The sequence below is a fragment of the Dermacentor variabilis genome, chromosome 4, assembly GCF_050947875.1.
Source record: "Dermacentor variabilis isolate Ectoservices chromosome 4, ASM5094787v1, whole genome shotgun sequence".
NCBI lineage: Eukaryota > Metazoa > Arthropoda > Arachnida > Ixodida > Ixodidae > Dermacentor > Dermacentor variabilis.
This window is the reverse complement of record NC_134571.1, coordinates 96,693,297-96,715,235: the sequence shown is the minus strand read 5'-3', so window position 1 is coordinate 96,715,235 and position 21,939 is coordinate 96,693,297. Positions and strand designations below refer to the sequence as shown.

The 21,939-nt window shown below is 44.5% G+C and overlaps 1 protein-coding gene across 1 annotated transcript in view; it reads right to left on the bottom strand.

Annotated features, from left to right (window-relative positions):
* The window catches only part of pic (DNA damage-binding protein pic), a 60,257-nt gene that overhangs the window by 4,251 nt on the left and 34,067 nt on the right, over positions 1-21,939 (bottom strand). The window contains exons 14-21 of the mRNA XM_075689881.1: positions 18,141-18,269; positions 17,820-17,932; positions 17,065-17,229; positions 10,381-10,646; positions 9,005-9,114; positions 5,051-5,220; positions 2,921-3,023; positions 224-347 (exon numbers count right to left, since the gene is read on the bottom strand). Of these exons, the coding sequence (XP_075545996.1) occupies positions 224-347; positions 2,921-3,023; positions 5,051-5,220; positions 9,005-9,114; positions 10,381-10,646; positions 17,065-17,229; positions 17,820-17,932; positions 18,141-18,269 (1,180 nt within the window). The remainder of the gene's footprint in view (positions 1-223; positions 348-2,920; positions 3,024-5,050; positions 5,221-9,004; positions 9,115-10,380; positions 10,647-17,064; positions 17,230-17,819; positions 17,933-18,140; positions 18,270-21,939) is intronic.

The following is a 21,939-nucleotide window of genomic DNA, read 5'->3' as shown; positions in this document are numbered from 1 at the left end:
CCAGTCGATAAGGATGCTCAGGTTATTCCAAGAGCCCAAAGAAAGTGTTCTCAAGTTGCCTTCGACTCTCTCTGGACTCAAAACTTATTGCATTCATTTGAATGCAGAATGAGTGGCAAGATCAACTTGGGACAGCTGGTGTTAAGAGAGCTTCCAGAGGTGGGATTTCACATCACAGCAGCACAGTGAATGTCATCAGCCTCATTCCAACCTACAAGCTCACCTGAATTCCTTGAACAACCTCCTGCATCTTGTCCCGACTGAGGTCAAGAAAGCTCTCGATGAGGTCGCCATCTATAAAACCTATCGCCTGTTCTGTCTTCCTCTCCGTTGAAAACGACCGCCAGGTGCACAGAAAACTGTCAAGGAAGCTTTTCCAATGATGACACAAGCACAAGAACTCATCTACCTTGACACAGGGCCAACTCACTCACATGCATCAATTTTTTAAAAGCGAAGCTTTTCTTTGTGACCCTCCCCGGGTTTGGTGACCGTGGGTGCTGTGACCTGGCTGTTTCCTCGCCGAATAAGCCAACCAATCACAGAGGAGTATGAGCGCCGAATGTGCCACTGGGTTCCTTGCACCCCCACAAGATGGGGCTTGCCTCCACACATCCACGGTGCTGGCCGTGCAGGGGAAAAATTTTTTTAAAAAAGAACCAGAAAGATTGCCTTCATGCATCAGTGGCTGCACAGTAATGCTTCTTGCGAATAGAATAGATTCGAACTGCACAACATAAGTATGCGTATGCTGCCTCTGAAACCATGATGCGTTCAAGGCATCCGTCGAACTTGCTAGTAGTCAGCAACTCTGCTTAACAAAAACCTCGGTATAATTTTCATGCGCCCGTGCGTGCGCGTGCATGTAGGTGCGTGTGTATGTGTACTTGTGTTTCAAGTCTTTATGCAATCACACAAAGCTCCGCTGAATGTAGACTGTTTTATTGGCGAGGAGGAATGCAGCCTTGAACCAGAGTGCCGTGTTGCTCTCCTCCTTGCACTGGTATGCACAGATTCAGTTTTCTCCCTATGGCAGCTTGGAAAGGTAGTGGTTCAATTGTGGATTAGTGTGAGTCTAACGTGTTCTGTCGGGGATTTCAGCAATGTTAGATGACTCAAGGTTGACGGGCTACCACACTGCTGTATTCGGCTGTAAAAATAACTTTCGGAAACCACCGTGAAGTGCATCTTCAGCCGCAGCAACTTCGCGGACACTGCCACTGCGATAGCAGACAAGCATAAACAAAAAGGACTTGACGCCATCGTGTGTCTGTTTGGAAGGTTTTGTTCCTAATGAGCACATGGCGACGAACTCAGAACTCGGCACCCATGATCAAACTGGGATATGAAAGAAAGGCGCGCATTCGAGTCGGTCAACTAGTGCGAATGGAAGAAGTTAACTATTTCTTCGTGCACGCACATTACACTTATTCTGTTCAAACATGTTCTAAGATTATCACGCTTGGCAAGCAACATTCTGGCAGAAGTTGACCAAGGACGTATTATGAAAACAGTACGCGACTAAGAAATGAAGGTGTGTTCTTTTCCATTTCTCGAAAAAAAAAATTTTTTTTCACCAAAACAAAAATGGTGGCCGATGGAGCAAGCCGAACGCGCAGAACACGATTTTTTTCTTCTTGTGAGTACATTACGTGCATTAAAACAGTTTCTTCCATATCAGTAATGAATAATATCGTTCATATCGGCAAATTAGTGGCACTAACGTAGCCATGTCCACTTTGAGGTGACAGAAACAGATGGGTGCGGTTAGCTGCCAGTGACATAGGAACAAATGGCAGGCATGCTGCGGAAACTGCGGCATCTGTCTTCACTACTATCCTAATACGACATGTTTGCGCTAGGGGTGGGCGAATATCTTAGCTGTGTTACAAGGGTCAGCGTATGAATAGGGTACACTCCTAACATATCAGTGTAAACGTGGCTGCAATCGTTGCTGCTCGCAATTTGTTGCGTGCCCACGAGTGCAGACAAGAAGAATCGAAAGGCGCCTTTTTTGTTGTTGCTGTTGTTGTAATTGCTGTTGTTGATCACAACTATTATAAAGCCTACACATAATAAAGGCAAGTTTGGTTGCAGCTTTCTTTTTGTCATGGAAGTGTGGAAAGTGATGGAAGTGGGGCATCTGCTTAAGAATGTTTGGTGCGTGCAGACCGCTTGGTTTGTCTTGAAGAGTCGTTCGCATAGCATTCAACAGATGGTAAGCACGATCATCATTAGCTAGACTTGGCACACGACATACCGCTGCGGCAAGTTTGGGGTGCGATCATTACACAGTAAATTTAAAAAAGTGAATTTTGACGACAAAATTCAGGGGTGCGATCATTACGCAAGTGCGACCATTATGCGAGTAAATACGGTACTAATTTGCTATCGTAATAATCTATGCTTTGCTTTCCGGCGAAACTGCAACTTTCTTTGTTGCAACTTTAGGGTATTGGGAGTAAATCTGTTTTTCCAAATGAGAGAAAGTTGTATTTCTGTATGAGATAATGAGGTGCGCAGTACTGTAAAGGACTTTTTTTTTTTTTGTCATGGCAAAACGGGTGCACGTTACAATCGAGGGTGTTTGTTTTTTTGCCTTGTTTGGGTCATAGAATATGGGTGCGCGTTACAGTCGAGGGCACATTAGAATTGAGTTAATACAGTATCCCTGTTACAGTATTTATACAGCAGTTACCTTCAGGAGGTAAACCGAGTTGTTCAAGTGACGGTCAAATGTTATCCAGGCAAGTAAGTGCTGCAAGTGACATTAGTGGAGGACTGCAAGCACATTCTTCCTACCTTGTGCAGTTTTTCAAGAAAAACATCTCGCTTATTTGCCTAAATGCAGCATGATTGTAATTACAGTAACCTGTTCCCATCTACCACAGGGACTAAATTTAGCCAGGCAAAAGGATATAAGGCATGGTCTATTTTTCCGACACTCTTGATCACTTTTGTAAGATTTTCTTGGACCTCAAGGAGGAAGTTGTAGAAGTCAGAAGGCAGCTGGGCCACAAGACCTAATGACAAGAAAGAAAAAGCAGCAGCAGTTATGCAGTTTAGAGACAGCACCAAACAGCAACCAGAAACCTAAGCTCAAAATGTCAAGTAGGTGCAAGCTGATAATCTGCATTTTCTGAGGTAACACGTAAACAGCTCCAGCCAGCGTCAAACAGTAAAATCAGCAAGGTTGACCAAATCTCAACATATCCCGTCAACTCTGCAGCAAAGCAGAGGACACCAATTCACTACCGCAAGAACCTGAATATAGGTCGAACTTTTTTAAAAAAGAAACTATTGCGAAAAGTCGATCCTCGTCTTATATACCGGACATTGGCGGAAAAACTACGGAAGTCTTGCAACAATGGGCAGATGAAGTAAAGAAGCGCCTTCGCCATTAGCAGCAGCGCGTCAAGCGCGTCGTGGCGACATTGTGGCACCGCCAATTTGCATTTACATTGTCACAAAGTTATATTGGTTAAAGGCTGCTTTTTCACATTTTGTTTCAAAATGAGCGGAAGCCGACAAGTCACCGTCGCCTTCACGAAAAAGGCGATTGAGTGCGCGGAAGCCCACGGCAACCTCGCAGCACAGCACGAATTTAGAGTATCTGAAAAGAGCATTCGGTACTGGAGGAGACACAAGCAGCAAACCAACAGAAAACATCATATCGTGGGCGGACCGCAGCGGACCGCAAAACTGGAAGGCAAGGTTGCGGAGTTTGTCCGGGAGCTGCGTGTAAGATCATTGCCTGTGACAGCCGAACGCATCCATTTAAAAGCGGTAGAGATCGCACGTGCCTCTGGACTGGGCAGCATGAAGCACTCGTCATACGACTCTAGTTCGGACCACTCTAATCAAATGCGTTGCTCTGATTCGGAGCGTTGCTTTGATTCGGAGTAGCGCTTGTGCATTTCTGCGTACTGTACACCCGGCCAATTTTTAACAGTATCGCGCGACCATCGACCCGCGTGTTTGTCAGCACCTTATTATCATGGCACGGAGCGGCGAAATAGCGAAAGTAAGCGCACGTGTACACATGCGTGTATCTCGTTTGTTTCGCCGCTCAGCGCCGTTAATAAGGTGCTGACAAGCACGCGGGTCAATGGTCACGCAATACTGTTAAAAATTGGCCGGGTGCACATGCGATCAGCTTTTAAATAAATACTGTCACTATTGTGCATGAGTCACATTTGTTTCAAGGTAAGGGTGTCTTTCGGTACTTTTTCCACTGAGTAAGATTTTTTTCATTTTTAGAATTCGTTAGCTGGGGGATCGACCTATAGTCCAGTTTTTACGGTAAGTACCAATAGCACATTGATTGAGTGATGGTGTTTGGCATCCCTAAGCCACTTCTGGCTATGAGGGAAGCTGTAGTGGGTGCCTTTGAATTAATTTTAACCTCCAGGGGTTCTTTAAGATCCACCAAAATCTCAGTATACGAGTGTTGTCAGCATAATCTACACTATGTTATGAATAAATCTGTTTAAAAAAATGTGCTCACAATGAGTAGGAAGCTTTCCAGCTTTAAGCGGGAGCACTGGTTTGATAAACAGGCACTCAACAAGCATGCAGAAGCATATTTAATCACACTTGCTGCACTGTGTGGGTAGCTGAGCTCCACGTATGTTGGAAGCTGTAGTATTTTGGCAGAGGATCCAGTTTCACAGTCTGCCATTTGGCATTCATCTATGTCCTTTTGTGTCTTCCATCAGAGGCCTTGCCAGGGGTGGGTGGGGGGGACACTGAGCAGCACACCGAACAACAAAGGCTCAGGCAGTGCAAGGAACGACAGAACTGACATCTGTCAGGCTCGTATGTTAAGACACAAGGTCAAGCACAGATTTAAAGAGATTTTTGCAACTAGCAAGATAGCCAGTCTGTGTTCGCACCTTCAATTCATTCTTGAAACTTGACCATCCTTTAACTCTTGCAACTACGGGCTTTTACTTCTCATGGCAGAGCAGTGTGCCATAATACATCACATTACATGACAGGAAGAGAAGCAAATGGGCAGGCAGAAAAATGTGAAGGAATGTAGACTCACCAATAGCTCCATGGATGGTGCCAAAAAGCACGGAGCCCTGTGTGGGCGAGGACGTCTCACCAGGATGCTGCATAACCAGCGAACCATGCCGGAAGACGTTGACGAACTCCCCAAGATGGAACTGCCCTACTTCTTGCAGGTGTTGCCGCTCTTCATCAGTTGTGGCCGCACTGATGACATGCACAGTGGAGGTGGGCATACTCAGACATCAAACAGCAGACAAAAAATCCACAATACAGGCGAACCTAGACATAGTAACACCTAACACAAAAATATCTTAGTTATATCCGATACCCATTATAAACATATATTCATTCTGTGCTGATACTGGTAAGAAACACTTTAGATTTACGTCATCACATCAATGTTTGACTGTACAACCCCCACGTCACGCAGAGACTGAGAAATAGTGGTGCACCACTGTGACAGCACTACTCTAAATGCATACTTGTTAGCAAGAAAAGAATTCGCCCATTATGGACATAGTGTAGGTGGTCTATATGACATTTACCTTTAAGCCATTTCGAAAAGGAACAAAGTGGTTGGTGGCATAGATAGGATTCTTTACTGGGCAGCTTTGGCTGCTCTGGTTCAGCAGAAACACTAAACAGTAGCACTGATGCAAATTTGCATGCACAAACAGACGCCCACATATGGAGCAAATCAGTTCTGCAAAAATGAGCAAGGTGGAGGAACATTTGAGAAAGAAATTTGGTTGGATGACGATTTTTCCATTTCCACACAATGCTATTGTTTCATGAATATAATCCAAGCTTCTTTTGAGCAATTATCAGTTACAGAAAATACTCTAAGCTGCATTTAAAACTGCACTTAATCCACAACCTAAGATTTTTTATTTCCATTTTCAGGACTCAAAATGTGGCACGCTCAACTGCTAGAAAACTAAACCTTTCAGGAAAGCCAGCCCTTCAATGTTCTCAGGAAAATGCAGATAAAACAGATTTTTTACCAATGATGCCGGCTTTGGCTAGGGTGCGGTGCGGATTAGTATTGAAAATGCATGGAAGTATGGCGGCCTCAGCAAACAACATAGCCATCAACAGGCGCACCTGTTTGACCTGTCGATTCCCCCCCCAAACCTATCACGATAGCCATCTACACCTATCTGCTCAACAATGTACTATGTAGTGTAGTGTGCAGTACCATTGGAAAAGCATACAACACGTATTTAATGCGCAATGACCAGGTTTCTCCCAAGAAATATTTAGGTGGTGCCTATTTTGGGACTCTGAGCGAGGTACACAAGTGACTAAGCTTCTCTTTTCCTTCCCATTACAATCATTCTGCCATATTATATTTTGTAACTTCAAGTATTTTTCATTTTGGACGCTTTAATGAAACTAACACGAGCCAGCAATGGATCCTACCGTGATCACAAAATTTGCCAGAACAAAAAAATGCACAGCTCACCGCTCTCAAAATGCGCGCGGAACAAGTGCCTGCGATTCAAATCTGCATCAGCCAATAGGAGCACTTCCTGCGTCCGCATGGCAGCAGTAACGAATCCTGACACATTTTTAAAATTTCTCTTTTGCCTTTTTACTCTATTTCTGCACTGCGAAATACGGTGCCATGGCTGTTCGAAGGTCAGATCTCTCCTCTTCATGATGGTTCCAAAATGGCAGCGTTATGTCGATGGAAAGTCATGCTTCACGGTGCAATGACACCTCCCGACGACCAATTTCCTACCCGATTTTCGTCAGCAGCAAACTGAAAAAGTGTGATTTTTCTCAACTTCTAGGTCACTACTTTTATTCCTAACATTTGCCCACGTGGTAGAAAAATGCCTGGGATTGCAAAAAAGAAAGTCACCGATGATTATGATACTCCCTAATGCGAATTTTGAGCACAGCTGCTTAGGTTTGGAGTTCACAATATATGCCATCAAATAATTTGATTCTGAATGACAGGGTCCTCTTGGCAGCAGCGCTGAGCCTCTGCTCAGGCAGCTTGTTTAGCAGCAGCGGGAGATGAAACAATTCTATCGGTTGCGTCGCTCGCTGTTCCGAGATAAAGCGTGGCTCGCATGGAGCGCATTCTCTAGTGGCGGCGTCGCAAGCAACATAGCCCATGCTCAGTGGCTTATAAGCCCACGCCAGCAGTGGAAGCGCTCGCCGCATGCCTGCTCACGGCCGTGGATCATGTATTGTGCAGCACTCCCCTTTCCTCCTCACCCTTTCACCATACTCTTCTTCTCCACTTTCCTCCCCATTCTCGTGCTGCGCCCTACTCCTCTGCTGTCCTCTTTGCACTCTGTTTGCTCCTGCTGTCTTTCAACCCTGTTACACTCCGCGCCTGCTCTTTTATCCTTCATTGCGCTCGTTCGCTCAGTTACACCGATGCTCAATGCAGGAACAGGCACCTAAGAGTTGCTCTCTAAAAAGAATTAGAAATCTTGACCAGTCAACTGGAGCAGTGGGCAGTAAACCCAATGAAGTCAGTAGCAAAACAGAGCAATGGGGAGAACTCTGGCAATTACCCATATGCACTGCTGTTCTCTGCTGCCTCTGAGCGGGACGAGTTCAAGTGTGCACCAGTTGAAGAAACTAGACCAGCATGCAGTCACCGTGTATACTCAACAGCCACACTAGTGCACAATGTGCACGGCCAGGAGTGGTGCAGGCATAAGGACAGCTCACTGCAGAGACACTCCCACAAAACGCACTGTTTGCCGCGTGTGCAAACAGTGGGCATGCCGAGACGGCGTGACATCATGCAAGCTGTCTTACAGAGCGTTTAGTATTTAGTATTTAGCAGTTCAGTAGTTGCGTAATCTCAAGTTTCGGTGATCTATCAGAGCAAGAGGCTTACGAAACATATGCTCCCCGCTGCTGGCACTGACCATGATAGCGTCGGCTCAGTTCGTGTGACGCTGTCAGCCGCTAGGGCCGAGTGCACGCAAATGAGTGGCTGACTTTGCTTAATTCATACTGCCGATGTGAAAATATTGTCGACGTGGCGTGAAACCATATCATTTGTCGCCGACACCCAAATTCATCCAAATAAATTGTTTTCTCATTCAAATTCCCCTTTTTTGATTGCCAGATAATTCTGATAACCCTGCAGCCTATTTCTGTGTAAGAAAAATCGATCAGCGATTGTACTTATTTGCATAGCAGGTTGAATTTCAATCCAATGAAATTTCGATATAACGAAGCAAATTGCTGATTTAACCTATTTTATTATATCGAAGTCTAACTGTACTAACACACTGCACATAAATCGCACAGGAGGACTGGTCCTACAAGACAGCAAGTTTTGATGAAGCGATACTAATTCTCACTCAGTAGATTGTTATACAAACACCCACACTCACATTGGGGAAAGCTTGACGAGTTGATACACTGTCTGGTCTGCCGCTGCACTTTGCTGTCTTTCAAAGTGTTGAAATGCTACTTGGCACTGCCCATGCTCTGATGCACAGTTGTGTGAAAGAGGCAGAATTGTTTTTTACTGCTTCATAAAAAGAAATCTCTTATTGCATATTTTAGGTGACAATTACTATGGTGTTGCAAATGTACATTTGCCAGTTAGTGCATGCTACGGCTTAGTACATACTTATGCCATGTTCCTGCCAGGTACATATTAACGAGGTTACTCAGTAGTAATTAGCACCTTTGCTTTGCAGCAAACAGAGCCGCCCGAAGAGTAATATGAAAATTCCACTTTAGCAAGTACAAATATAAAATAAGATCACTTCATTGCAATCTACGGTATATATGTATATAAAGCTTCACTAAGTCGGAAGCAAAAGCAGCCAAATAGCTCCCGTGGCAGAAGACATTTCCTTCATGCAAAGAGTAGTATGCCTTTCGATACACAGAAGGAGCGTGAAAAATAGCCATAACTATAAATAGACAATGATGAAATGCTAGGTTGAGCTACTACGTATAGACTATAAACTGAACTCCATTTCACATTCACGTATCCTACCTGTCCTTCTGGCAAACAAACAAATTTGTCGTAGATTCTGCCCCGAGGAAAGTGTCATCATCCAAGATCTCCACAGAGGTCATCCAGTTGGTCTGGTAGTCTCTTGCAATCTGGAATTTAGTTTAGCCCATTAAGACACATATTATTACAGCTCACCTTTGGCAAAGAATTTCATACCTCCCGTTTTTCATGTATAAGGGGTGAAGATACATTTTAAGAAAGACACAGACGACTAGGCTAAGCCACATTGCAGTTTCTATCGATTACTAAGTGCAACTGAATCCTAATCTTGTGTACACGACAATGTTCAGCCACTCAGCGTGGGAGCCTGAGGTCCTTATTGATGTGGAATGCATGCTGCAGTAAACATCTTCAGAGTACAGAAGGAACACTAAACAGCCAAGTTATTGCAAAACAGGGCACACATATATTTTCCAACATGACACATATTCATTTCAAAACAATCTTCTAATTAATCCCTTTGCATCTTCTAATATTAAAATGACATGGCACTAGCTTCCACATTTACAAAGAAGAAGCAGATTATAAGCTGAAAACCTTCTAAAATGTATGTCTACCAACACTGCTTTTAAAAAGACGTGTCATTATGTAAGAAGTTGAAAGATCTGGGCTGTATCAAGCAAGGATTCTTTTGTAATGGTTCTATTTATCTCTTGTCACTCATTGCAGTGAGTGGCCGATACTGGTGATAAGGAAGGCGTGGTGTTGTGCCAGCCAAAGAATAAGGGCGAAAAGAATCTAAAATAAAAAGAATCATAACAGTCAGAATAGAGCCCTGGCGTACATTCACCGGATAGAAAAGTGGCTCAGTCATGTGACATGCATCCCTTTTCATATGGACAGGCAGGATATGATTTTCGTTGAAATGCTCCTTATACACAATGCTACAGACACTACTGTAGCAGAGAGGTTGTCCCAAGCAGAAATATTACAAAAATCAGATGACCTTTGAAATGCATAGAAGCAAAGAAAGCCAGCAGTAGTCTTAAAGGCATATAAGTTTTATAAGCCTATAAGCAAGGGCTCTGCGCAATAAGTATCGGCATTCAAATGTACCCATTCACCTTTTAAATTATAATTGTAGTTATAAGGGATGCTTTAGTTGGGGGCTTCAGATTAACTTGACCACCTGGGGCTCTTTGACATACACCTAAATCTAAGTACACAAGCATTCTTGCCTCCTTCATGAAAATGAAGCCAGGCATTGAACCTTTAACCCCATGCACGCATTCACTTTTAAAAAATGAACTAATGATTCCACTCGCATGCAAAAAGCCACACGAGCTAGGGCCAGAAGAGCTTGCAGTCCAAGCCATGGCACCACAGACGCCACAACAAAGCAGCAGTCGTCGTACCTCCTCGAAGCTTCCCTCCAGGGGCTTGTACGCCAGCAAGGACATGGATCGCATAAGATCGCCGACGAGCACAAAGTCCCCCTTGGCACGCAAGTAGAGTGCTAGGATGTTGTTGAAGTGGCTGCATTCATTCCGCAGCTCCCTCTCCGCATTCCATTCAAACAGCCGCACTGTGCTGTTGATAGAGGCCAGAAGCTTGCCGTTGAACTCTAGCATGGAGTAAGGCGCTCCTTTGATCTCCTGCTCCGCTACCTGTTCCAGCTTGCCTGCACATTTATACAGGTATGAGCATCGAGATTCCTGAAAGATATGTACAAATGCATACAAAACAAGCAAAAGCAATATTCCACAAATAGTTTTAGGGAGGGGTGTGTGAATATTCGAATACTAAATTTCAAATCAAATAGCGTACGCTCCAGTAACTCGATTCAGGAATAAAATATCTAGTATTCTATTTCTCGATTACCGTATTTACTGGAATCTAACGCGCACTTTTTTTCCGATAAAATGGGTCCAAAAATTGTGTGTGCGTTAGAATCGAGTACGACCCTAAATCTGCGTTACCATATCGCCATCGACATTTCAAAATGGCCGCCCTGAACACGTTTTGAGCCTAGCTGCCATAGCTTCCTCCATGTACTGTAGTATGTGTGCTTAGGTTAGTACACCATCCGTCTTCCTATTTTCTGCATTTGCTCTGTCAGCATGGAAGTGCCAACTGCAAAGACATGCGATGGCGCAACTAAAAGGAAAGTGATCATGTGTACGGAGAAGGATGTAAATCAGGCCGCATCACGGGCGTTCGGAGTTCCTGAAACTTGCATGCGCTACTGGCACAAACAGAAGAGGCATTCCACTCTTGTAGCTGCAGCGTACGGTGCAGCCGCACGGCCCCTATCTTGAAATCAATCTCAGATGGAGACAGAGTCATTTAGGTGCACCGCACTGTGTTCTCGTCACTTAGTTTGCGTTAAGCAAGAGGCCGCACAAACGTCAATTTGCTTGCTCCTGCTACAGCACTTCCTCACTCCAGCATTTTGATAAGAGTTTCCACGGCCACTGAGTAAGACGTGTTCATGTTTGCTTGTGTGCGCGTGAAGCCATGCTTGTTAATTTAGTTAGTAAGCGAATGTTTAGAAGTTGATACAGCCGACAAAACTACTATCCTTACTTTTCTCATAGCCGTCTACTAATTTGCTATCATAATCGATGCTTCGTCTTTCGGGCAAAACTGCGACTTTTTCTATATATAGCAACTTTAGGGTATTGGGAGTAAATCTTGTTTTTCCAAACGAGAGAATCTTTCGTTTTTCCAAATGAGAGAAACTTGTATTTCTGTATGAAAGAATGAGGTGCGCAGCACTGTAAAGGACTTTTCTTTATTTAGGTGACAGCAAATGGGTGCGCATTACAATTGAGAGCGTTTTTTTTTCCCCTTCTTTTTCGTCACGGAAAAAGGGGTGCGCATTACAATCGAGGGCACGTTTCAATCGAGTAAATAAGGTATTTGGTCAATGACCCAGCACTGGTCGATGCCATGATGTGCACAGCATTTCCATAATGCCGGATCTCTATCAGTGCAAGGCTCAACTACGTCGACTGGACCGATTGAAGCAATTAACGTACACGAACAGGGAAACAGTGTGAACAATTGAAAGTGAACAGTGGAAAGCACAGAAGCATGTGTAAAGATAGGGCTGATTAGCCACTGGAAGGCACGCTGATCGCATCAAACATGCGAGTTCAGTGTTCACCCACTCATATTTGCACAGTTCCGATTGGTCTACCAACATGCGAGCACACAGACGAACATGGCATGTTGCCAGTTGGTTAGACAGTGTGGCCACACTGTCAAGCCAGTTAGGTTGAATTGGAGCAGCATTGTTGGGTGTAGGCGACTACAGCTCAGGTTTCATACTAAATCAATGCAGATATATTCACAGTGGTTGCAGAACTCTCCGAAAACCAACAAACCACTTCGCCAACAAAAGCGAGCATATGGGATGACCATGTTCACGGCCGCCATCTTTGTGAAACACTGCTCAGTGACCCCTCATTCCAAACATTGTCCATAGACTTTAGAGACCATTGTTTGTCTATCAATGACATTCGAAGGCTGCAGACCCTGTTTACGTGGACGGCAGATGGATGTGGACGAAAAGAAAAGGGGTGTGGGGAGGATGTCCCACGAACTTGCTGTGAGCCTCCAGATTTAAAAATTCTACAGTCAGCGCCAACCGCGTTCAATGTATGGGGCACCGATGACCACGCAAAGTGGTGCTAAGTGACGTGATGCGCATAGCCCATTTTTGTCTGTCATGCAGATTTGCCTTAACGAGCTGACGATAACCCACAGAAACCACCTGTCATAAAGACAGAAAAAAACTTTTTTTTTTCTGCAAGAAAACTGGAAAGCAAAACCTCCTAGGCAGTAGAAGATTTGCATTAAGCATAGTATGACCTGGTAATAAACTTTGCTAGTTCTTCAGATTCGGACAGAAAGCAGTACTTGACTCTATTTGACAGACATCGTATTGATAAAAAATATTTTCCAGACCTTTGTATATGAACTGAGTTGTTACACAAGATCTAGCATACTAACTTTATGTTACCTTGAATAAGAGTAGAGCATACTATACATCTAGATTCCTAGGTACCTAAGTTTTAGATAGCTAGCAAGATTCTTGTTATGTAGTGCAAGTAGCCTCCTGAGCATGTGCAGCCCTGTGTTTTGATGTGAAAGCATCAAATGGCTCATTAAGCGAAAAAGTTGCTGTGCAGCATCAGTAGCAGCCTAAATTCCCGTTGGCTGCGACGCCACATATTGAGCATGCCTCGATGAAGTTCCCATTGGCTGCGTTGCCAAAGCACGAGGGTGCCTCGACGGAGCAGAGTGGGCAAAAGACAACTCCTGCTGGTGCACTAGTGCGCTAGGTGTTGTATGAGGGAAACAAGCATCACTACGATGCCATGTCGCCCTCACTCTTGCTCTCGGATGCCTGTGATATTCATGCATTCCTTGTCCACACAAGCTCTCACCTGCGTTCAACATGTGCCAAGCATCTCAACGCGTTCGTTTGCCCGCAAGGAGTTCACAACTCAGGACATTAATGCTTTCGCATTCACAACTCATAATAGGTGCTTAGGTGCCCTCAGATATTTTCTGTGCAAAATCTGTGATCATAAGAGTTTGTGCTAACATTTCTGATATTCAATATTCGATTAAAAATCTAGTATTCGATATTCGCACACAAGTGGTGTGCCGATTCCTGCCACCATTAGATTCGAAGGCTTTGCAGACATTGCCAGCATGGCTTCGTCGTGTGCCAAAGTGAACGATGACGAAATAATTGAGCAAGTTCTCCCACTATCAAACAGTGACTCGGATGATGATGTGCCATGTGCTCTGGAGTCTTCCACATGCGGATCTGACTCAAGCCTTTGCAGTCCTTGCATTGGTGTACAGCGAAACTCAAAACTGGCAGAAATACAAGCGGACTTGGTTGCACCTATTTACATTCCCCGTGGAGCCAATATTATTGGTCGTCCAATGTATGACGAAGTGTGTTTGTATACGATTTCAATATACAATCGAATCTCAATAATTCCAACTTGATGGGGCCTGACAATTTGTTCGAATTAAAAGGACTTGTTCCTGAAGTACTTGTGCACCATACCATGATTCATGAACGGTGCAAGTCGTGAAATATCACGGCGTGCAAGCACACAGCGAGCGAGGACCACAAAACTGCCCACGCCAGCAAATGCTTGCTTCCCGATAACGGCAGAAAACGAAACTTCAGGGAGCAGGCTAAGCTGGTGCCGGGCCGGTGCGGAGGCGGGCACGTGCGGAGACCATCGAAGGTGAGGGAGCTACAATGGAGTTGAGAGGCAAGGCGAGGGGAGTGCAGTTACAAGGAGGGGCGGGAGGGAAGTGGGTTTGCTTTCCTACCAGCTTGATGGACGGCGCTAATTACCTCTGCCACCTAAGCCCCCTTACTGCCTCCTAGGACTGCGATGGCTGATTTGCCGAGGGCCGACTGGGCCTCCACCGCTGCTTCCCTCTGCATGCTCACGTACTTTTTCCTTCTGCTGACAGATCGGTGCTGCATTTACGCTCTTCGTCCTGCGTTCTTAACACATCATGTCTTTTGAAGATGAAGTTCTTGCCACTGATCATAATCATGTTGGTGTTCTCCCTTATGTTGTGGCGTCGCCGCGTGCAAAAGGTAAGGAGAATAAGGTACTGAGTGTCACCTTCGCGAACTTGTATTAAGGGTCCGTCTTGTTGTATAGAATTGGATGCGGCGCACCGTCTCCGACAACCTTTCCATTGGGACGTCTCAGTTTAGACTCGTCATTGTAAAAAAAGAGTTGTAGTTTCGCTCAAAAGGCAAAGCACCAATTGCAATAGCCAGCTAGCGGACAGCTTTACGACGCAAAGATAGTGCTTTTATCGGGCGTATAAACTTGTAAACATAGGTACACCAACTAAATTAACAAGCATGGTTTCACACGTGCACAAGTAAATGTGAACACATCTCCTTCAATGACCGTAGAAACGTGCTGTCAAAACACTTGCATGCGCGGCAGCAGTAGCGAGCGAAGTGACATTCATGCTGTCTATCGCTTCAACACAAAGTGAGTGCCGAGAACACGCAGCACACACAAAGCCACGAGCCACCGGCGCACCCCCAAAGCAGATCGCTCTCAATATACGGCCGCATGCGCACAGCCATCACATGTGCACTTGCAGCCGGAGTACAATGACACCCGCCCTGCTCTCAGTGCTTCGCAACGTTGGGTGCCTCGCACACAACGGAAGATGGTGTGCTTCCTCCCCACTCCATCTCTTTCACGCGGGCGAGATTGAGCCGCCAATCGTCAGCTCCCCTCACATGCTTTCACTTGCACATACAGCGTAGGGCATGCGGCAACGGTGTTATTGCTCTTGTACTTTATACGAAGCGTCGCGCATGGCATTGAGGGGTCTCTCCTAACCTTTTCCTCTATGGCGAGGTCAGAACAATGCTGGTCGGGGGTGCCGGCACATGATTTGGCATGGCAAGCTGCTGAATGCATTGCCGGAGCGCGGTATGCTTGAATTAACTGTCACAAATGCTTGTGCATTCGAATAACTAAGCGTTTTCGCCCATTGGAATACACATAACTGATGCAACGGTCAAATTTGAGCAAACGGTCAGATGAATGAGCTACAAGCTGCTGCTTGCAAACGCGCCTATCAAATCGTGCACCGTGCAACAAGAGCATGAGCTGAAGTGGAGCTGCACCATGTTCCATATAATGTCCCAGTGCAATAAAATCCTATCGCACCTCACGCATTGTGTGCTTTAAGTGCAAGTGAAGGTGTGCAAGCATGAGACGAGAAAGATGGCAACTTCTGGAGTGCCACCTTCTCACGTGAGCAAGGACGAGGGGGGAGGGGGGAGCGAGCGAGCTCTCGGTAACTCAATCCAGCGCGTGCGAGAGGGTGGGGGCCGGAGTGGAGTTGGGGGGTAAGTTGGCACATGCCTTAATTTCTGGCACACATCTCGTCTGTGGCTGAGCAAGGCTGTAAGTGCGGCTGAGCGCATGTGCAGCCACGCACCCTGCTTTGGAGGTACTAATCTGCCACGTGTGCGAAGAGTGTTTTTCCGTGCATTTAGTATTGGAGAATGAGTAACCTCAAGTTTCGCTGACCCGTTGGAGACAGAGGTAGACGAAGCATTCGCTACCCACTACCAGAGCTTTTCATGATAGCGTGATCCCAGTGTGAGTGACGCTATCAGCCGCGGGGGCGGAGTGCATGCGAAAGCATGGCTGGCTTCACTTAATTCGTACAGCAGTGTGAAGATATCGTCACGTACGTGTAATGAAACCCTATCATTCATCACAGACTCCCAAATTTATCAAAATAGTTTGCTCATTCATTTTTTTTTTTGTTGGCTTGATACGTAATTCAGAAAATTGTGCAGTCCCTTTTCGTGCAAGAAAAATAGGTCGGCGACTGTACTTATTTGCATAAAAGGTCGAATTTCAATACAATGAAATTTCGATATAACGAAGCAAATTGCAGATTTTTACCGACTTCATTGTATCGAGGTTCAACTGTACTACCAGCAAAGATCAAACGGTAGAGCGCCACATGGAACACAGATTTTGGTTATGGTTCTCTCCGGCAGCTGGCAATTATTTCTACAACTTTTCTTAGTTCCATTTTTAGTACTATAACTAAGCCCCACTATTTATGTCACCTAATGATAAAAACAGTTCTTCAAGATGCCTTCCCTGTCTACAACTACTATTGTTGTCTTGAGAGTTGCATCATTTTCGTGAGAGACTTTGAATGATCGTTCATAAATTTCACCACAGTAAGATTGACAATGTGTTTACTAGAATTATCTGCTTAGCTATGCTCTATCTTAACTGCCAAAAAATACAGCAGCAGACGCATTGTGCTTGTCAATCAACAGAACACTAATAATAAGCACATAAAGACATTATTTGAAGCTCAAGGTTCTTAGTTTATATGACTTTAAGGAAGGGCAATTACGATGAGAGGAACTTCAGACCAGTGCTGATAATAGGCATTTAAAGAATCAAAGAAGAAAAAGAAATCAAAGCATACACGCATGTGCACAAACAATACCTCTGGCAAAGCATCTATACACAAGTACGACTTACCATCTACCCAGTGGAAGACTATTATGCGACCCTGCTTAGGGTCCGACTCGTCAGGCAGTACATTTGCCGTTCCAACTATGTAGTAGGTGTTTGGGTCATTCCCCAGTCGAGTCGACACGATGCTCATCGCATACTCAGTCTGCATGAACTGGTGGGCATGTAACACTGCAATAAAAGCACGAGTTACTTAAGTTATAGGCACACACTTAAATTTCTGCGCAAATTTTATAGCCCACTGTCAAATTTTACAGATATACATGCCTGGATAAGCACACATTGCAGTAAAGAGTTGCCTATCGTGCCATTAGTACTACACACTCCCGGTGATGAGCACTGTGCAGAGCAGCCAGATCATTTAGCACTGTGCTGGCTGCATCAACGCAGACAAAGCTGCACTGTCATGCACTGAAATAGTGGTGTGGGCTGTTTTGCTCTGCAGCTACATATACACATTGGTGCACCTCTGATTTCAAGCTGATCTTCACACTTGGAAGCATTTGTAATTGAAACTGTGGAGGGATTGGCTTTCATCATCAGTTGCCTAGTGCTTTAGCTTGCCATGTGGCAGAGAAATACTTTGTGAATTATAACTGAAATATGATGTAAAAAATAGTGAGAGATGCCTTTTCAATCTGGTAAGTTCGCACAAAATCCTGCACTCTGGTAACAGAAGGGCTGCTTCTTTCAATGTCAGTTTTTTCGAAGGTAGATAACAAAAGAAAAATGAAAAACCCTGTACACATGGAACCACGTACCTTCGAAGGTGTGCTGGTCAATGATGAGGAGATTGTGAACTTCAACTTCTTGGCCAAGCTGGTCATTAGCGGTACTCACTGCCCCAGGCTTGAACACAGAGCTCATGTTGGAGCTGCACCAGTATGCAAGAAGTACGCGATCTCTATTCATTTCAAGCTAGCAAAAAGTCTAAGAGGGAACAGCAAACAGGATTTGCAAAAGTGCACATACACGCACACACACACACAAGAAAAAGGACTAACCTAAAATTGGACACACAAAAAAGACTGAATAAAACTTTTGTCAACTTCATAACTGACACCTTGAAAAGAGGAACGAACCTGTAGGTAACATTCTGTGCCTGTGTGCTTGCACTGGGCCTCACAGGTGTTAGGCCACTACTCCCTAAGATGTCGTTGCGGATGGTGATAATCCCGAACGTCTGCGTTGCTTCCTGGTAAGCAATCCTCCTGTGCACAAAAGCATCAGTACCATCAGTGACACAGGAAGTGCTAACATAGTTTCAAGCAGGGTGTCGAACAGAAACAAAGAAACAAATATTGGGTTAATTCAGGTTCAACGCACTACAATTTCATTACCATTCAGTTCCTGTTAGGAGAAATAACAATTTATAACTGTTTGCAACATTGAACTAGTTCATAAACTGGTTTGGTGCAGTCCATTTTATCCTGCCCCATGGGTATTGCCGGATAGTACTATCAACTTGTCCTCGTGGCGTATGTGCATACTAAAGACATAATTAGCAAGAATCCCTGCATCAGCATAAGGTCTGCTTTGCTTCAACACTCCTTATTTTGACAGCAGAAGAGTCTGTTAAATTTAGTGCCGCCTCAGGTTTTTACTACAGGACTGGTGATGAGTGAGCTGAGGCATGTGATCTATGGTGTTGAAGACCACATTAATTCATATTGCATTACATAAATTAAAACTTCAAACTTCTAGTCTGTAGCAAATAAAGAAACCAGCATTGGAAATTTTACTCAGTTTGCTGCTTTTTTACAAGTAGGTGAGGACATCGGTGCTTCTGGACAATGAAGACTGGTTTGTGCTGAACCATACTCAATATTTTTTGTGCATCTGGGCATGGCACGTAGTCATGTGCTAGCTAAGGGCGGACAAAAAAGTCGACAGCACGCACATTGTGCCCCATGAATTAATTCTACCACAGAGAAATGTGCTCTGCATGGCTAAGCACCAAACATGCATTGAACCATGGCACGTAATAAAGGAAGATTTCACGTGTTGTTTACAGCCGTGGTTACCACTCACTGAGAAGGTGACGACATTCTTTAGCAACTGCCGTGTTAAGATTACAACAAGTCATCCAACAGAAATCTTTGATATCAAGGACATTGTCTCTTCCGCACTCCGCATTTATCTAGTTTCAGTAACAGGTTGGGCTAATGACCTAATTGGGAGAGGTATCAGAAATGTTGATTCAGTGGAGCCCCTGAGACAACTTTGTGGCGGTGGAGCACAAGTGGCATGGCTGCAAGGGTGCAAGCATCTCTTGCGAGGTGGCCATTGTTACCAGCATGTACCCATCGTCTACCCCCATTGTTGCAGACACCGTAACAACTCCTGAGTTGCAGTGATATGCCAGTAGTGTGCACTGATCGAAAAAGCTGGTATTTGAAGAATCGTGCAACTATTAAGTACCTATTGCCGCCTTATACACTTGAATCGTTTGATGTCAAACCAATAACCATTACTACATTGTTTGGTTCAGCTTCAGTTCGGTTTGGGTTAAGGCACGATCCAAAAATACCTGTTCAGGATCGGTTCTGCCCAAATCTGCGGTTCGGGTATGACTTTTTGGTTACAGTTTAGTTCCACACCCTGGTTTCAAGGTTATCACTGACGGCATACACAGGAGTGGTGGTCTAATGCCTGACCAATAATAATGAGACTGCCACTACCACATCAGTTGTAATGCAGCAAAAATAAAATTTAAGTAGAGATGTGCAAGTTTGAAATTTTCAATTCAGAAGTGAATTCAAATAATAAACTTTCATTCACATCAAATATTTATCAAATATTTTTTTCAATACAAGTGTTACCATTTTATAAAAAATTCCATTTCTTTCACCATCAGCAGGTAAGAAAAAATTTTAAAAATAAGGTTTACTGCACAGTAAATAAAGTACAGTCGAATCGAACTATAATGAGCCAACTTATATCGAATTATTCTGTATATTCAACAATTTCTGAACATGGTATAGTTACAATGAGTATATATAGCAAAAATTACACTTACATCAAACAAATATAGTAGCAACTCCCGATATATTGAACGTCTAGCAGTGCAAAAGTGCCCCTCCAAGTTCGCTTTCCCTCACGGCGGAGGGGAAACCCGGCGGCATGGCTACATCCTATCCAACCGCACTTCCTATCGTGACCGCGCCATAACAGGCGAGCCGCCGACGCAACCCCCCACCACCCCCCCGCAAAAAATTATCCTGGCCCGTTCGCTGCGCTTTCTCAGACAGCCAATCAGAGGCTCTTGTGCCCTTGTTGTGCAAGATGGCGCAAGTGCACATTGTCTTGCTGCTTTTCTGGTTCCTTGTGTTTGCGCCTTGTAGGCCTTTTCCTACAGTGTTGCAGTGATGAAGCGGCAGAATTTGCCTTTCGCCGTGAAGCTCGAAATCATAAATCGAGTCGAACATGGTGCGAAGTTGGATGATAAGGGGGAGATTAGGGCTAAAGCAGACAAACTTACGACCAGGTACAGCCTTGTACAAGTGTACACGGCCGTGTACAAGTGATTAATCTGAACTTGCTTCTGACGTGCCGGCTTCCGCGTGCCCAGTGGTGACTGTAAATTCTGATGAGTGTGATGAAGTTGTTGCTGGTGCTGCCGAAGTTTTGAGGAAGCTGTTAGAATTTCCAGAAGCCATTGGCAAATCAATGGCCGAAGAGTTTGTGAGTGCAGATGATGGTGTCTGGACCACGCGAGAGCCTGAAAACAAAGACTACATTGCCGACATTGTACCGAGCGCAAGTGAAAGCGGGCACAATGAGGAAAGCAATGACGGTCCTTTGCCCACGTCCTCCAAGGTGATTGGTGCACTCACAGTACTACGGTGCTTCTGTGCAAATGTGGAAGGTTGTCGCCTCAACTGCTCTGACTCTTTAGATAATGTGGAGAAGTGCATGCATCGCAGGCAGTAAAATTGCCCAAGTAAGAGAAAATATGGAACTATTCGATGCGAAACTAAGCTTAGTTTCATCAATAAAGTGATTTTATAAATGGTATGTGCTTTTATGACGTCCAATTATTTAGCAGGCTTATATCAAATTATGCCCTATATCGAACTGAAAGGCCTCTTTTTCCGAGTTCGATATAGCCGGGTTCGCCTATATACAGAAAAAGTTATGCTTTGTGGTGAACAAAAATTTTCTAGTACACCACTTTTGTTTGACAGTATATCATAAATGCAATTATTTAATGCTGTCATGAAGGAAGGATAGTTGCTTGACATGTTCGGGAAGCAGCAACACCCTCCTGCATGGTGCAATTCCTCCTGACACCGAAAACAGCTGCTCAATGGACACACTGGCGTCCGATATCGGCAGGTATCTCTTCGCAAGCCGAACCAACAGTGGGAACTATGCTTACTTACACCACCACTCACATGGATTTTCTTTTTAGCCCGGAATTTCATCACACACATATCCTTCAACATGTGATTGGGGTAGTGAAAATTGCTGCCACAAGCAAGTGAAAATCACCGCTGGTTGATAAGCTTATCAGAGTCTTTCAAAAGTGCTAATGAGGAAGGAGCCTTCTTCAGTAGCTTTTGTTGTTGAGGACATATCTGCGTTCCCTGGTGTTGAGATTTTCTTTGCTAATTTTAAAGCAAGGCTTTTAATCTAGTTTTGCATTGAAGCATCCTGGTAGTATTCAACTACTTTAGAATGAGGATCTAACAACATAGCCATGCTTGCTAATTGGTAAAATTTAAAGTTTGGAAATCGTGTTTTTGAGCACATAGCTAGATTACAGCAGACACAGAGGTTTCCACCTGGCGACTGGTGTTGTCCAGATGCACAGTGTGAGTATTTGTGCTGATAGAGGGTAACCGTAAGCACCAGCAGGGGCCCTGTGAAAGTGTGCCC